This window comes from Trachemys scripta, chromosome 1 (genome assembly GCF_013100865.1).
Source record: "Trachemys scripta elegans isolate TJP31775 chromosome 1, CAS_Tse_1.0, whole genome shotgun sequence".
NCBI classification, from domain to species: Eukaryota; Metazoa; Chordata; order Testudines; family Emydidae; genus Trachemys; species Trachemys scripta.
In genome coordinates this window covers 54,585,432-54,603,632 of record NC_048298.1, presented here as the reverse complement: position 1 = coordinate 54,603,632, position 18,201 = coordinate 54,585,432, and the positions used below count along the sequence as shown (strand labels likewise).

Here is an 18,201-nt window from a genome sequence, read left to right as displayed (position 1 = left end):
TTCCATTTCTCTTGGATATAACCCTGGTGACATTTTTCCAACACTGGATGCATGTAATCTCATGTTAGCAAAAATAATTTTTGTGGTCAAAACCTGTATTCTCCAAACTGAATACAGTATATAGTATGGTCAGGGCCATCCCTAGTGGGGTGCGGGGCCTGGGACAAATCAGCCTCCCAGCTAGTCTCGCTATCCACCCGGCACGCCTGCCTGCCAGGCTGCCACTTTCCTCTTCGCTGTCCGCCCACCCGCCTGCCACTAGCCTCCTCACCCAGCTGCCCTCCACTCACCTCCCTGCTAGTCTCCTCACTGTCCAGCTCGCATGCCCCGCCCCATCCACCCACGCACTGCTCTCCTCTTTACTGTCTGGCCGCCTGCCTGCCACTCGCCTCCTCACCTGCCTGCCTGCTGCTCGCCTCCCCACTAGTCTCCTCACCATATGTCTGACGCCCCACCCCCTTTTCAACCTGCCCGCCACTCTCCTTCTCGCCGTCCACTCACCCGCCTGCCGCTCTCCTCCTCACCCCGCCCATCCACCCGCCCGCTGCTCTCCTCCTCACTCCCCGTGCCTGCCCTCTGCTCACCTCCATACTAGTCTCCTCACTGGCCATCTTGAGCGCCCTGCCCTGTCCACTTGACCGCCGCTCTCCTCCTCACTGCCTGCTCACCGCTCTCCTCCTCACTGCCCGCCCACCGCTCTCCTCCTCATCCTGCCCATCCACCCGCCCACCACTCTCCCCCTCACTGTCTGCCACCTGCCTGCCACTCGCCTCCTCACCACAGTTGCCAACTTTCATGTGGTAAATAAGCACCCCAACTTTCACAAGAAGTCAAAAATCAAGCTAATCCCATTTCAAAACAAGGCCAAAACAAGCCAATCCCTAAGAACCCCAACACTCTATGTGACTAGATCCCCCCGGCGTGCAGTCTGGGACTGTGGTGAGCCCACTGTGCACCCCTGACTCTCTCCCCTCCTTGCCCCTCTTGTCCCCCCTTGCCTCTGCTTGTTGGGAGCTGATCAAAAAAAAGAAGCAACAAGCAACAAGCTACAAGACAAACAAGCAACAAGCTAAAACCAGCAACAAGCTACAAGCCAAAAACTAGCCAACAAGCAACTCACAAGCCAATTAAGCCAAAAACGAGCCCAATTTCTGCATTTTTTCCCACAGGTTTGGCATGTCTGCTCCTCACCCACCTGCCCGCCACTTGCCTCCCCACTAGTCTCCTTGCTGTCCATCTCGCGCCCCCCTGTCCACCCACCTGCTGCTCTCCTCCTTGACATCCACCCACCTGCCTGCCACTCGCCTCTTCACCCCCCTTCTGCTTGCCCGCCTGCTGCTCGTCTCTCTGTTCGCTTCCTCACCCCCCTCGCCTGCCCACCGTCCACCTCACCTCCCCATCTGCCTCCTCACCTGAATATTGGGACAAATGGCGTCCCAATCATACATTGGTCGGGACGCGGGACAAAAGGCTAAATATTGTGACAGTACCGAATTTATTGAAACGTAGGGCCCCCCAAAGCACGGGGCCCAGGGCGGTCGCCCTGATTCACCCTACCCAAGGGATGGCTCTGAGTATGGTAAGAATACCCCCCAACCCCCTTGCTGTGCAATTCAGAGCAATACCTCCTGTGCTAACCTAAAGGCACAAAGAAAACACTCACCTTTATATTGGGGAAATGCAGGATAAGTCTGTCTCAAGCATGATGGGAGAATGTAGGGACACTAGCTTACCACTCAGGACTCCTGGCTTCAATTTCTAGCTCTGCCACTGACCAGCTCTGTGATCTGGGCAAGTGACATCATCTCACTCTGCTGCAGTTTTCCCTCCACCCCATTGTATGTCTTCTCTATGGTAAGTTCTTCGGGACAGGGTCTTGCTCTTTCTATCTGAGTACAGCACCTCACACAGCGGGCTCCTGCCAGGGCTGGGGGTTCTAGGTGCTATTATAATATAAATGATAACAATAATAAGATGGGAGCTTGGCCCAGCTAAAATACAATTTTCCACCGCAGCACTTGACAGGTAGAAAAGAGGCCTTCGTGAAGCCTTACTTGTCCAGTTAAATTCTGAGATGAGGTTATGTTTTGTCCAGCCAAAATGGAGCTATGAGAAACCAACAGGGTTGTCTGATTTCTTGATTTTTGTTTTTTCCTCAGACCTTTTTGCCAGAATATAATGAGTACCCCCGTGAGAACTGGTCATTTGTTATGGTGCTAGAATGTTGGCATCATTTCTCAGACGTAAGCTGGGTTTTGGAATTGCTCACTAGCAGAGGGTGAAGGGCTTTTGCCACCTGCTGCTAATAACAATTAATAAACAACACCAGATCTATGCGTAAAGAAAAAGTTAAAAATCCAGGCCTCTTTTTGGTAGAACTTTGTACATGTCACTGGTGGATTTATCTGGATAACTCCATCCTGGGAAGTCCATCTATTAGAAAGACAGAACACCTAAGTAACCTTACTGAGGACTCACTGTGTAAATTGAGAAGGACCATAAGGGGGTTAGCATCTGATCCAATATGGCAATTCTTATGTCAATAATGTACTCACTAGCCTAGTAATCAATGTATTGACTTCGCACCAATGAGCCCAGGAGTCCCTAAAGGACCTCCATTCTGATCTCAGTTTAGAAGAGGATTCCCAAGGATTTTTTTTTTTTAATTATTTTCTTTGGAGCTGGTGGGGCATATGTGGGTGGAAGGAGGCAGGGGACAGATGGGGGAAGGTGGGTATTTTGTGGGTTCAAAATTTCATTTTTACCTTACAAAAATTGTGGAAAACATTACATTTTCATATCATTTCACAATGCAAAACTAGAACATTTTGCCCTTACAGTCACCATGGAAACAATGATTATTGGAAACAATCTGTACTTGAGAGAACAGGTTTGCATTATCTCCAGATGACACTGAAGATAAAACACACTTGCTTGTTAAGCAGTGCTAACTGGCAAAGCTTTCACAGTCAACAAGTAAGGAAACTCACAAAGGGCCTCTGGAATTTGGAACAGCTTTAACCCACATGTGTTCTGGAACACATTGGCCCCCAGCTGTCATTTTCTCAGATGTGTCTGCTTTGAAGCAGTGATTTTACAAGTGACTAAATGGTAAAACGGTGCCCACGTTTGAATATTTGTTTTATTCAACTAGAAAAATTGGTAACATTCATTAATATGATTCATTTTAAATGTTTTGAAACGGTCTACAGAGGAGCCTGTATAGCCACCAATACTGTAGCATGACTAGATGATGGCCACAAGAAATCATTAATTCTGTGTCTAATCTATCGTTTCAATCAAGTAAAAAAACTATCGATATTAAATTTTTGAAAAACTTTGTTTTAATCTAACATTAGCTCATTATCTGGTTTGTTTTGTCATTCTGTCCATCATGTTAGTCCCCGGACCTTTATGTAAGCAAGTTCTTAAAGAGACAAATGCTTAATAAATTCTACTGAGCAAATGCACATGAGTTTAGTTCCTATATAGATCGCTTCCACCACTCCCCACCTGTCCCTAATGCATCTGAACCATTTCTCTAGTATTTAATTCTTTTGAAATTTTGCAAAGTCACTGGCACACTCTTCCAGTTGTTTAAGCTATCTACAACCTTCAAAACAAGAACCTGAGCAGATCTTTCTTCCTTCCAGTTACCCTGCACTAGACAGGTTATATTTATTTTTAAAGGAACATTGTCAGACAATTTAGGCCCAACATGCAGGTTTTAATTAAAAGCAAACAACAAAAACCCAGCAACTCCAGCTTGTCCATGTTGCACATATGGAGTATTTGCTGTTCTGCTTTTCCTTTGTAAATATAAACGCTAATACAGCATTTAGTATTGATTTGTGCCATTCGAATGAGCAACATGAGTCAGAATGCTGGATTGAATTTTGTTTTTCATTTTATTTTAATACTCTTTTCATTTAATAGAGATTATAGACTAATGACTTCTGAGATCATAGCCTAGTCAAACTGTAAAATACTGAGTCCCTATTGCCTCCTCTAGCTGGTTTTTCCAAAAACTTTAAAAATTAATCAAACTATTGTATGTTACTAGTTCTTCTACTTGAACAACAATAAAGTATAACTCTTTCATGAATAATTTCAAACACTGACAAGATAATTGATTACATGAACCAAGGGTTGCAAATTGCAGAGCTAACTGACTTCATCAATATGCAAATACAATACTAGGCAATAAACAGATACTACTGTAGTTATATCAGTACAAAGTATCATTGCAATTAATTTCAGCATCACAAATTTGAATTTGTTTCAACTCTTAAAAGCCATTTCCGCTTGTCAATTATTCACGTGCAATTTCCAGTGGTAGCAATAGGAGTTGGTGTAGCATTTGTCCCTATAGTACAGTCCAAAGGGTATCTGAACACTGAGAACATAAGTGTTTCATGGGCCGTAGTCTGGGCTTAAGGTCTTTGCATTGATGGTGTGTGATAGTTTGCATGTTGCTGTTTTTTGCTACTCTTAATTCCTTCTTTCTATCAACATTAACCTTTATCCAAAACTGTTCAAATTAACTGCAAGCATCTGGCTGAGACGGTTATAAAAGAGCACCCCCTCTGCTCTCAGCAGCAACCTCTCCTTTCCAAAGGGTAAAGCGCTCAAACAGCAAAAGATGGCTCTTTTGCCTTCCCCTGTCCACCTGGCATTCCCTAATGGGATGGAGTCAGGAGAGTGAAAATAGGAGCCGGGAACAGGAGTGAGAGGAACATAAACAGGGGGAGATGGAAGAGGACTGAGGACTTGGAGAGGATGCAAAGAATGGAAAAGGGAATGATTTAAATGGAAGAAAGAAAAAAAATCATATGGGAAAACTGAACAATTAAGAAAATGACAACTAGCCTGACTGAGGAAAGGAATGTGTGATTCTGTCCCCAAATGCCATTTTTGGAAAAAAGTAAGAAAATGGCCAGTCTTGATTTTTTAACAATGTAAACTTGCATTTCAATTTTTGACTGATTGATTCCCTTGTCTTCATTGTCCTTCCTGATAGTCGTGTGTATTTCATGAAACCTCCTGGTTATAAAGACTAGGCCCAGTCTTTGTTTGTGCAGTATTGTAATGAACTGACCTTGAATCCACTGTGTTTTCAGGTTGTTAACTCTTTGGGGACGGAACCTGTTGCTTCTTAAGAATAGTTTCGTCAACTGTGCACAGCTTTGTGCACAAATGGCACTATATAAATAATTACAAACAACTATGGCCCTTCAATGGGTGTTTTATATTCAGGGCTGTCAAATGGAAAAAGTGCATGGAAGGGAAAGCAGGAGCCAAATAGAGCTCCCTCACCCCCCCCCCCCACACCCACACACAAAACACTCTGATGAGAAAAGCAGTGGAGGGTGAATTCCATCTGCAGAGAAGCTATTCAGATGTCAAGTGCAGAGCCTACAACAATGAGCTAAAGTACCTTAAGTTCTGCAGCCCCCCTCATCTGACATCAAAGAAAGTGTTATTCGCAGTGTCTAATAGCAAGACCATAAGAGTATTGTATTTGCTAAGTAATTGGCCAAGACTATAACAGGGTTTAAAAAAAACTAGATAATTTCATGGAGGATAGGTCCATCAATGGCTTTTAGCCAGGATGGGCAGGGATTGTATCCCTACCCTCTGTTTGCCAGAAGCTGGGAATGGGCGACATGGTTTTAGATCTCCAACTTTTGTGGTCCTATTTCTGTCTCTCATGTGGCTAGTGCTGTTCTGTTCATTCCCCCTGAAGCACTGGGCATTGGTCACTGTCAGAAGACAGGATACTGGGCTAGATGGACCTTTGGGTTGACCCAGTATGACCGTTCCTTTGTTCTTATGTTCTGTTCTTACGTCTATGGCCTGCTACTGTAACTTATCATTTATGAAAGTGTTTGACATAAAATAATTATTTTGGCAAATAAGCCAATCACTCAACGATGTTGTGACGGATGTGGATTTTTCTAAGGATGGACGGTATAGTTAAGACGAGATGCACACAAACCTAAACCGAATATTGATTTGAAAGGTTAGTCCAGGACATGTGCCTTCCACTGTCCCCCATCACTAGCAGGGACGGCTCTCTGTTTTTTGCCACCCCAAGCACAGCAGTCAGGCGGCCTTCGGCGGCGCGCCTGCGGGTGGTCCACTGGTCATGCGGATTTGGTGGCGTTTCTGTGGGTGATCTGCCGGTCCCGCGCCTTCGGCGTACCCGGTGTCGAATTGCTGCCGAAGCTGCGGGACCAGCGGACCTCCCGCAGGCATGCTGATGAAGACTACCTGTCTGCCGCCCTCACAGCGACCGGCAGGCCGTCCCCCGCGGCTTGCTGCCCCAGGCACGCGCTTGCTGCACTGGTGCCTGGAGCCGCCACTGATCACTAGTCATTTGGGCTCCATCAACTCTGTGCAGCCACAACTCCATCTCACCACAAGTGAAGCCCATTGCACAGGCCAGCTCTGCAATTTCATTTGTTGCTGAATCCATCAGGCACCCTATGGAGTGCATTTAACTCTTGGACATATTGGTATAACTTGCCTCAGCTTCCCCAGCTGTAAAATGTGGCTAACAATGTCTATCCAGTGCTTTGAGCACTGCAGCTGAAAAGCACACTATAAATGCTATGTGTTTTATTATTAGTATTATGACTAATGCTGAGCTAATTTGAAGTGGGGCCTAGCAGAGAGATTAGGCCCTGTTGGAACTTGGAAATAGGAGGAGGGCTTTGCTGAGGCCTGGTCTCCTTAATGTGGAGCAAGTAGGGTTGGTGAAGGAGGAAGGAGGATCTCTGTTGTCCTATGGAGGAGCTGGAAGAGAGAAAGGTCTTTGGTGGTTCCCCTACCGGGGGCATTGGCCTCATGCTTTCCCCCTCTCCAATAAGGGGTTGCTATGGAGTGAAAGGTAGAAGGTTAGACTCAAACTCTTCCTCCCAAAAGAAGGATCAAGTTTCTTCTTCTGTGCACTTCTCCCAAGAAAACAAGCAGAGAGGAGTTGCTGATCTCAAACTTCCTCTGCATAGAGGAACTAATAGTGGGTATCAGAAAGAAGCCATAATTATGAATCCACTGTAGGGAAGGCCTCAAACTATGCAGATTTTCATTTTTTATTGTTCCAAGGATATGCATAGCCTTTCAACACTAAATAATGACAGCTTCCCTGCCCAAAACCACAGCAAACACCAGGTCACCAGGATGAGCTGACATCACATAAAGGCAAAGAAAATAAAAATGTCTGATGCTTTACCCGATAGGCTATCAAGGCTCCTCCAGAAATGCCCTCCCTAATTTTGGGTAAGAAAAAGAATGTTTGGTTGTTTTCTGTACCTCTCCCCTGAACTTTTTCAGTTGTGCTGGACAAACTTTCAGAGGTTTAAAGTTCAAGACAAGCATCCAAAAGTTCATATGTGTGTCTTACTTTGCCAGTGTTTTTCAGTTTCAATCCTTTCCAAGCCATGACAACCTCTCTTTCACATGATCCCCTACCTCAACATACCCTAGCTCCTTCCTATTGTGGTGGAAGATCTACCTAAAAGCTGGAAAAAGAGGCTTCCTAATGCCTCTATTCAGGGTAGTGGAAATGCCCTACTGGGTACAGTTTCTTTTATGTTTATCTTTAACAGCTTGGGGGCTGGAACTTCAGAATGTAGGGTTCATGTGTTCCACATCTCCCTTTGAGAATTCAAATAAACCAGGACTGTCCCCCACGCCCATGCAAGTTTGTGGTACAAATTCAAGGAGTTATTAATTTGGCAGTCCTTACTTTTCTCCATTTGCCCATTTCTAATACTTTGAAACTATGTGTTACATTCTGAAAGCCCCAGCTCCCCAGTGTGGATAGTTTAAGAGCCGAGTGAAATGATGATGGGTAGGATGAACAGCCCCTTAGTCAGTTTAGCCAAAGAGTGGCTGTACAGTGACTTTGACAGAACTGTTCGTGTGTTTGATGTGTTTGCTGTAACTTGGGAAATCTCTATAGTGATAAAAGGTTTGCAATTGTTTGTTCATAAATGTAACTTGAATCAAAGCATCTGCAGTATGTCAGCCTGAGTATTTCTGCCACTCAACTCCAAGAATAGTATCAGTTTAACATCTGATATAATACATTCCTCATCTGTATACTATACCCAGCAATTGCAAGAGGATCAGCTTTATGTGCTTATACAAGCTTGGATCTGTCTCTGACTTTTATTATTCTTATAGTCTGTTCAAAACTTCAGACCTTTCCTTGTAAGTGCTACTGGTCAAAGCCACATGCTTCTTGACCACCTACAAGACTATGCCCTGAGATACAAACTTATTATTTCTGTCTCTCATGAGGCTAGTGCTATGGAGGCTATTCAAGGAAGGAAAGGAGAAAGCTAAACACATTAGGGGTGTGAGGTGTACGTGCAAATGTAGTCAAGAAGTTAACTCGCAATTACTGTGCCTAGACCGAGAGTAGAGAATATATTTAAAACAGAACAAGTTAGCTTTTCATGCAAATTAACTCAAAAGCATTCAGCGAGGCAGATAATAGAGCTAAAATTTAATTTAATTTAACATTTAATACAGCTAAATATTAAAAAAATAGTAGAGGAGAAGAGAACTAGGGAGAAAAGAGACAGGTTTGGCTGGAGTTTTATAGATGGAGAGCTGACAGGTGGGAAAATAGAGGAAAAATTGTTCCAGGTAATGGCAACTGCAGAGGAGAATGTTCTAAAACTAATAATACCAAATTATAGGAAGGATCAGAGATGAGGGCCTGAAGGAATGGGGGAAGAAATGAGGTAGAGTGAAGCAATTTCCTGGAGCATTATAAAATAAGGAGGGCAGTACTGAGGTGTCTCCTTGAGGATATGGGCCATTTCTTCCGAATAAATAATTAAAAAAACAAAAACCTAAAGCCAAATAAGCAGAGTCTGTTTTTAAGGGTTGTTTCAAAAATCTACTTACCCTCTATTTGTTCCACGTCATTTCTGTGTCAGCAAATGTAATCACTACCGATACTCATAGAGAAGTTTGTAAGCACTTGTATGCTCGTAAATCCTGTATGCTTATCCCTGGGATGATCTTTGCTATTATTTTTAGGGTACCTGTTATCATGGTATCTTGCAATATATGTGAATGAAAAAAGCTACTGTACCAAATACATTCTCTCACAAAGCAGATATAGTTCAGCCATAAAGGGACAGCAACTCCTGCATGGCTCAGGCATGAGAACCACAAGTTCTCTCCTCCCCACCCCCGCCCTACCGACCTCTCCAGCTCACTCATGAGGACGAGCTTTTGGAGTCCTTGGGGGTTATTTTCATTTGCTGTGGTAGGTAGACCATTCATATCAAGGTCATGGCTATTGGTGCTGGATAAGGCCCTTAGATTAGAGAAGGTTTCCATTTTGATGTAACAAAGCATATTGTTAATGTTAAATAAGGACTGCCATGGAAAGAATGGACATATCTACTTCTGTGTTTACAATCTATATGGCAACAGTTACTGTATGCGTCTGACGAAGTGGGTATTCACCCACGAAAGCTCATGCTTTAATACATCTGTTAGTCTATAAGGTGCCACAGGACTCTTTGTTGCTGTAAAACTAGTGCCTTTTCAAGTGCTTCCTTTAATTAAAGTGCAGAGTTGACCACAGGGGTCATGCTGAATCCTGCGACTCCTTTTGAATCCATTTTGGGTCCAGTTTCTCTGCTTGACTGTTAATTTGAGCACTCATGGAAAATCTCAGGATTACTTGATTTTCTCTCTCTTGTATGCAGTCTTGTGGCGACCTTAAAAGCATTAACTTGTAAGGTCACAGAATTATTTTAGCTGTGGATCAGTTGCTTAATAACAGTTACTTTAGAGTCATGTAATCATGCAAGCAGCAAGGCTCAAGTCAGTCTTTCATTTTCTGCTTATATATTAATGGACTTAGCCACCCTGTGCACAGAAAAAACAAAGCAATTCACAGAAGGGTTTGACATTTTGGAGTAAGTCTTCCAAATCCCATGGAGGAGTGTGTGTTTGCAAAAACAAATAGCCATTTTTGTCTACCCATTTGCCCCTATCAAATCCTGCTTGGACATAAAGCATAAATATAATCACCTCCTACACAGTAAAGGCAGAATCTGACAGTATTTTACTATAAGTAGTTAGTAGCTTGGCTTTGAATATATAAGTTCTATCTTAAATAGACTGAACAAGTTTACAGGCTGCACTAACCAAATGCTAATAATAGATTTTTTTTATAGTTATAATTTCTGGTGGATAAAAATTCAGCCTCATTAAAAAGGAAACTTTCTCTTGATAAAATATTAACTGTTCCGTAGGCAAAATGGTTGGTTTTGATATTACAATGATTTTGATGTCTGTATTTTTTAATGCCAGAAATATTTATGATTCTAAATAGGACAAAGTATGGGTGAAATGTTAAAACAAAACAAAACAAAAAACCTAACAGAGCATAGGTTCCTGCCACATGATAAACAATTGTTGAATGATGTTTATTAAATTGGCTCTCAAGTGACAGATAATAAATGCATAGTTCTATTATGCATACTAAATTCACCATGCTGAAAACTTAAAAGTAGATAGATCAAAACAACGGAGATAAAAAAAAAATCATGAAGACAAAATACAGCAACATCAGTAACTGACAGGGAAATAATTCAGACTTTAAAATGACTTCTTATTTAGTAACTTGTAACAACAATTTATGAAACTAAATTAGAGGCAAGTCAGGGTTTTTCTGCTTTTTAGATTTGCTATGTTTTTAGTGTATATAGTTTGAACAGACAGCAGAGGAATTCAGATTCCAAGTAGCCTTTAAAAAGGCTGCAAAAACAATTCCTCCATGTTTTTGCTGCTGGGTTCTATTATTTATTAATGGACAGTGTTTAATTCTTGAAAGGGGCAAAAAAGATTCAGGACAATTCATGTGCTAATCTATCCCATGCAGTCACTCCCCAGCCCCCACGCCATTGCTTCAGTCTTTGAAGAAGTTAAAGCTGTGAGTTATGTTGTACATTTCCCAGTATAATGTATCCCAAACCAAGTTACACAAAGTTGTATAAACATTGAAGGCTATGGGCTCTGTGTTCTTTCCTGTAAGCACTGCACTGGTTCTTTGGCATTGCACAGATTTGTGTTGATGACGGGATATGTGACTCTTGCTCTAACCATGCATTTTAACCTTTGTTTCTGAAAGGTGAAGGGCAGGATTTTTAATCAAGTAGAAGTTTATCTTTAATTATAAAAAACATAATTGGCATTATCATCTAATTGCAATTACTGACAGAGAAAGTCCTATTTTCACAAGTAGTGATCCATGCTGCATTATCGCTCTACTGTTACTCTGTTATGAAGCTGTATTTGTATTTGGCAGCCAGCCAGCCAAAATTAAAAGGTAATCAAAATGCTTCTCTGCAGTCCAGTTATCAAAGTCACTGACTCTACAGCTGAGTAAATAACAAAGTCACCCTTTGGGGTGATATCTTATCAGGAACCTTTCTTCAGAAGTCTCTACATCTATTGTTAAGAAATCAAATGACATTCTAAATAATTGCATGCAAAAAAACCCTTGCAAAATAGGTCAGAAGAATTGTTCTCTATATCTTCTGGTGTTGAGTTAAAAATCAGTTTAATGTTTCAAGGCACCACCACGGTTAGAATTTTATACCTGCAAATATTCATCGAATGCACTATTATACAGTAACGTCAATGTATTAATAAATAGTTTGTGCAATTCTGAGAAGCAATCTATAAAGGAATGTTAGCTATACAGTAGGCACATATATTATAATACAAATAGAAAACAAAATTCCTAGAAAAAGCATGTTGAGCACCTTTGTGGTATGGGTTATATTTCTTGTGCTAAACACTATGTAAACCTTAACTTACAAAAACTGAACTCTCACAATAATTGGTTATTTAAATCTTTCTTTTCTGGGTAGTTTGCTCTAGGTCATGGGATCACTCTTAGGGGCAGAAGCCTCTGTCATTGGTTGTAATGGGCTGTCTTGTTCACTCAACTGTAAGCTCAAGTTTTCAGAAGTTAGAAGGGAAGAATTAAAGACAATTTCACTTAAGTCTGATTTTATGGATACTAAATGTGGATCTTGAAAACTTAAAGTTTTCTCCACTAAAACCTGTGTATTTTCTCGTGTCATTCCCATGTCTGATGGTGACTTCCTTTTCATTCTTGTGTATGATTTGTCCAGATTCTCCATGCCTTGCTCAGTTTTCTGAAATCGCCCAAAGAACCAGATGAAGAACCCAAACAAAGCAAAAGCCAGCAAACATGGAATAAAGGCCAGACATTTGACATCAAGGCTAGCCCCTGTATATCTGCTATGCAAGAACATGTCTCCCTCAGCATAAGTCCTGTTAGTCAGAGGGTTTGTGTTATTTGATCTCCAATCCCAGGATAATTTGGTTCTGTTAAGGTCCTTTAAGCTTTCTGAGTCCTCCACTGTGTAGATCTTCTGTCCAGGACCAATATATTGACCGTATTCATGAGGTTTGTAAAATATTTGATTCTTCCACATATTTAGATCCAGGATTAAAACCAGAAAGATAATTCCATAGTTAAACCATTTACCTGTTTGAAAAAAGAAAACAGTGTCATCTGATGTCCTTTTTATAAGTATCACAACCAGGCCGATAGAGTAAATGCCCCTCAGATAAAAAATTTCTTTCAATTAACCTGTAAAACAAAGTTATAATGAAATTCTCAGCAGACCCAGATTTATTCTTGAATCTCTCTTAGTATTTTATAATTATGTCTAGGCACGTAATAAATCATTTTGTAAAACAGTACAACAGTATATCAATTGAATTCACACTGCAGTTTGTAGGTGACCTGTTGATTAAACCATTAGGTGATGTGGTTTACATCGATCAATCTAAAAAGAACTCATTTCAGGATTTTAAAAATAGTTGCATGAAAATTCTCCTTGAAAAGGCGACATTTGATAGAACTCTTTGTATGCTAGTGGTGAGATGCTTTGAAAGGATGACAATTACATTGCTTTAATAGTATGTACTGTAATTGATTAGTTCTCATGCAGTGAAGCCCAGACATATGTATGTGGGAGGTATGGGGGTTCTGAGATATGGTATACAAAGTACATACAAGATACTACTTTACTAACTCTATTCTTTGTATCGATGCCATTGCAGTATTGTCAGAGCCCTACTTATTAACTGGAACCATCTAAAGATCTTACCTTGACATTGTATTAGCAGTGTCCAAGAACTCATCACATACAGTTAAAGACATTTTAGGACCGTGGATGCACAAGTATATCTAACTGCTGCATTATGTGATTTTGCACATAAGACACTAAGGAGTAGTTTTGCTAGTCATCACTAATGTTGATATTAATTTTCAGTAAATAAAAATATACACATGAAAGAGAATCTCAAAGATGAGTTACTTTATTGATTTGGTAATCGGTGGTGTGGTTGAAATTACTGTCAGGCTGTGCACTCATGTTCTGCCATTAATTTGAATGTCTTAGTAAAGTAACCCCTTATAGTTTGGTATTTGTATTTATGTTTTTAAAGGGCTTTTTTAAACCAGATGGCCATTCTGGATGAGAATAAACATGAGCATTAATTTTCTTGTGGTATTGCCCTATCCAGAAACTAAATTACTGAAAAACCAGGGAGGAAATTCTGCTGTCAGTTTCAACATTATAAGTCCTCACGAACACCACTGAAGCTATTGATATTATTCTGGATTTTCACCAGCATAGCTGAGAGCAGAAGTTAGCCCCATATTTCCTATTACTTTAGTCCCTTAATTGGTCCCTGAGACATTAATAATACTCATAAAAATTTAAAATAAACACAAAACACCGAGAAACACGAATACAAATTCTAAACCACCATGCCCCTAGATGAAAAACTAGGATTTTATTGCACCCAAAACATCTTTTGTGCCTGTCAGTTACCTTTGCAGTCCTGACTGCAACAGTAACCTGGTTTGTAATATTTTATGGCACCACACTCATCATCAAACCTCTGCTATATTTTTCACTCTGAATGTAAAGGTTCCTGCTGGGTTGCACATACAGTTCAGTCTGCATGCCAAGCTCAGAGTTGGAAATAAGCTCACTAGTGGTTTTCACACCTCCTCCCACACAGGCTATGAGGCCATCACCTGCATTCAGGAGGGTCCTCTAATGCCTCTTCAGCCTGCCTGGAGGAGCTATCTCCTCACATGCTTTCTTCTCTGATTGGCACCACGAGAAACAGGCTATGTTGCTGTGCTTTTTGTTTCTATGGAAACAAGGCAGGCGGCTCTGCAGAGAGTGAAGGTGAAGGGGATGGTAGAAAATGGGTGGACTGTTATGGGCATTTGTTAGAAGAGTATAATACTTTGCTTCAGGCTGACACACCTGCAAGTGAAGAGGGATAGGAGGAGTAATGGAAGAGATTGAAATTAGGGAAAAAATTAAGCATAACGCAATATATGTTATACTGAGACTGCCACTCCTGTATAGAGCTGTAGATGTCCAGTCTAAAAGGGACCATTATGAGTCTAGACTCCAGCATAACACAGACCAAAGAACATCACCAAATAATTTCAGCATCAGGTCCATAACATCTAGTTGGGCTAGAGCATATCTTTTAGAAAGACATCCAGTCTTGATTTAAAGACTTCAAGTGATGGAAAATCCACCACACCATTCGGTAAGTTGTTATAATGGTTAAATACCCTCACTGTTAAAAATATTTGCCTTTTATCTAGTTTGAATTTGTCTAGCTTCAGCTTCCAGCCATTGGGTTTTCTTATGCCTTTGTCTGCTATATTAAAGAGCTCCTATCAGAAATATCCTTCCTGTGTAGGTGCTTATGTCCAGATCCTCAAATGTATTTAGGGGCCTAACACCTATCCCATGAGTGTTAGGCCCCTAAATACTTTAAGGATCTGTGCCTTAGAGACTGCGATCAAGTTACCTCTTAACCTTCTTTGTTATAAACTAAATAGATTAAGCTTCTTAAATCTCTCACTACAAAGCAAGTTTTACAGACTCTGAATCATTCTTCTGGCGCATCTCTGAACCATATGCAGTCTTTCAACACATTTCTTAAAGTGTGGAGACCGCAACTGAATACTGTATTTCAGTAAGAGTCTACTAATGCCATATACTGAGTTCACACCACTTTCCTACTCACAATTCTTCTATTCATTGCATCCCAGGATTATGTTAACCCTCTTAGATGTAGAATTGCACTGTGAGCTTATGTTCATGTGCTTATCCAGCTACGTTCTTTTTTAGAGTGGCTTCTTTCTAGTGTAGCCCCTCCCTCAAAGCATAGCCCAAGCCTCCTCCCTGATGCTGGCCACTTAGAGTGGCTTTTCCCCTCTCCTCATGTGACTAGGATCCTGTTATTTTTTTCTGATGCTGGATGCCTTCACCCAAGGTGACTCTTCACTGTGCCAGAGAAACATGCCCCTTGGGAAAAAATGCATAATGCTACTAATGGGCAAGGAGTATAAAATCTAGTACCTAAGAGACAATAAAATACAGCAACAGAACTCCAGCAAAAGAATGACACACCCAAAACAACAATATAACAAAGGGGGACTTTATTGGGAGCAGGAAAATAGGATGTGGGGAAGGAAAAGGTTTGCCTTGTGCTAGCACATCAAGAAACAGGTTGTAGCACATTAGCAAATCAGCAAATGTCCCACTTCCCAACACTCACAGCTCTTCCCGACTACTAGCTCCCGGCCTACCAGCTTCCCAGGCAAGTGTGCACTGAAGATGAGTTCAGAGACAAGTGCTGCAGTGCTGTCAACGTTGGGCAGCTTAAACAAAAATGGTCCTCTTACTGTGTCTTCATTCCTGGGTGGGGCAGGGTCCTCCCCTGCAGGGCCGTATCTAGGGCGGGGCGAAAGGGGCAGCCACCCAGGGCAGAGTGCCGGCAGGGGCGCAAAAAATGGGGCAGCGTAGGATCAGGACCAGCGGTGCCAGCCCCTCCCCCTGCAGGATTGGGTGCAGCAGTGTCGGCTGGAGTCCATGATGTAGGCTGGGGTAGGGAGGGCATTGCCCCCTCAAACAGAGGCCCAGGCTGGGAATGGAGGAGGTTGTCCAGAGCTGCTTCTCCTGTCAGGTGTTCGGTGCCTCTGTAGCTGGACGCTGCCTCCTGGGTCCCAGTGCTGGTTGTTTTTCCCTTCTACGTGTGCTGGGCGCCCTACATGGCCACCATCCTGTTTTCTATACAATGGTTAATGCCTGCAAGGGGGGGGCAGAGGGTGGGATATGGTGGAACGTGGGTGAGGTGGGCAGAAGAGTCAGTGGGGAAGGAAGGGGATGGGATAGGGTGGGGGAAGAAAAGGGGATAGGAGAATGGGGGGAAGTGAGAGCCTTCCTCCACCAAGCACTGGCAGCCCAACTCCAGTGCATATCCCTGCTGCAGGTACCTCCTCCAGGGCCCTCCAAATGCCCCCTCCAACAATCCCTAAATATCCCTCCCAGTACACAGACACCCCCAGCACCCTCCCAAATACCCCCTCCAGTTCCTCCTCCCCCGCGCACTCCCGGTAGTGTCCTCTATTTGGGTACGTGAAATATGGTAACCCTAGAGGCTGCTCCATTCTCACAGCCCTGGTTTCCAGAGCTGGCAGGAGCGAGTCAGCCCTGCCAGCAGCCGCCTGCCCCCAGCACCGGGGCTGGGCACCAGGCTCATGCAATGGCTGTGTGACCACAAGCCTGGAAGCCATGGGGCTGGGGCAGGGCAGCCAAGGGGAGCAAGGGGAAGTTCTGCTCTGTGCGCAGGGAGTGTGGGGAAAGTGACTCGGCTGCAATGGCAGGTCCCTGGGTGGGCACTGGGGTGTGACCGGGTTGCTGAGAGGCAGGTGCCCAAGGGGGATGAATACTCCAGGGAGCTCCTCAGGGAGCATCTCATGGCAGCCAGGCTCCATGGCTCCAGGGGGGATCACCGGCTGGCACCAGTCTCTTTTGGGACAGAGGCAAGAGCGTGTCAGGGGCACAGCGCAGAGCAGTGCTGTCCACCCTACCTGGGGAGCGCCCGGCCATGCAGAGGTGGCCCAGCTCAGGGAGCAGGGCAGGGAGGGCTTCCAGGCAGCCAGCCAGCACCCCAGCTCCCATAGCACAGAGAGCCAGGGGTCTGAGCAGGCTGGGCAGCTCCCACCAGCTTCCAATCTGCTGGCTCCTGGCAGGAGGCAATGGTTTTCAAACTGTGGGGTGCAACCACTAGCGAGGCATGCCCCACAGTTTGAAAATCTCTATGCTAAATGAGAGGCAGAAATCTGGGGGGAACACGTGACCCTGTGTGCCCCCCACATGTCATCCCAGGGGCTAAAATGCCAGGTGCTAAAATGCTCACCTGGCTCCCAGTCCGGAGTCCTGTGGAGGTCTCGGCTGGTTCTCAGTAGCCAGCACCAGGTCAGATCTTTGCCTCTCTGGATGCTGGTCTCAGCAGGGCTGGAACTGCCTGACTCAAAGACTGGATCCCACAGCAGCTCAAAGCCCCCATCTATGGGGAGTGGGACCTAAGCTGTTCTGCTTCTCTCTCAGCTCCCAACTCAAAAGAAGCTGAAAACTGAAACTAAACCTAGTCTCTTTGCCTCTGAGTCAGGCTGACCCCTCCCAGGGAGGAAGTGGAGCAGCCCTGGTTCACCATTGGCCCAGCAACTGTTATTCCAGATCACCCCATACAGACGCCTCTTTATTGGGCTCAGCAGGAGGTTCCAGTCCATTCTGTCCCCACCACTGACTCCAAGCATGTGGGGAAATGGTGTCGGAGGCTCTGGTAGCCATATGGGTGGAATTCATAGGGTAGAACCCCCTTGATGCTCAGCCTGGCACTCTAGGAGCTGGCAAACTCTGAAGAGGGGTTACACTAGACACAGTAATCCATCCTTTGTTCCTAGATATGCAACTTTCACATAATGTGTTAGAGTGTATATTGTTTGAATCAGCCTGGCTAACCAAGCAATCCAGATTGCTGGATAGGACTGACTTATCATTATTAACTACGCCACCAATCTGTGTGTAATCTGCGACCAGTACCAGCAATTTTTTTCTCAGATTAATGATAAAGATAATGAATGGGACTGGACCAAAGCCAAGCTTACCCCCGCAAGACTCCACTAGAAACCACCTATTTGATGATTTCTAGCTTTCATCTACAGTATTTCACATTTTGTAGACGAAAACGGCAGCTGGGAAACTGGAGTCTCACGTTATGAAATCTTAATGTCAG

The 18,201-nt window shown here is 43.4% G+C and overlaps 1 protein-coding gene across 2 annotated transcripts in view; it reads right to left on the bottom strand.

Annotated features, from left to right (window-relative positions):
• Nucleotides 1-8,416: 8,416 nt before the first annotated feature.
• TMEM117 (transmembrane protein 117) overlaps nucleotides 8,417-18,201 on the bottom strand; it is a 345,104-nt gene continuing 335,319 nt past the window's right edge. For both annotated transcript variants that reach the window (XM_034769909.1, XM_034769918.1), the window contains one exon: nucleotides 8,417-12,559. In XM_034769909.1, the coding sequence (XP_034625800.1) occupies nucleotides 11,919-12,559 (641 nt within the window). In that variant the 3' untranslated portion in view covers nucleotides 8,417-11,918. The remainder of the gene's footprint in view (nucleotides 12,560-18,201) is intronic.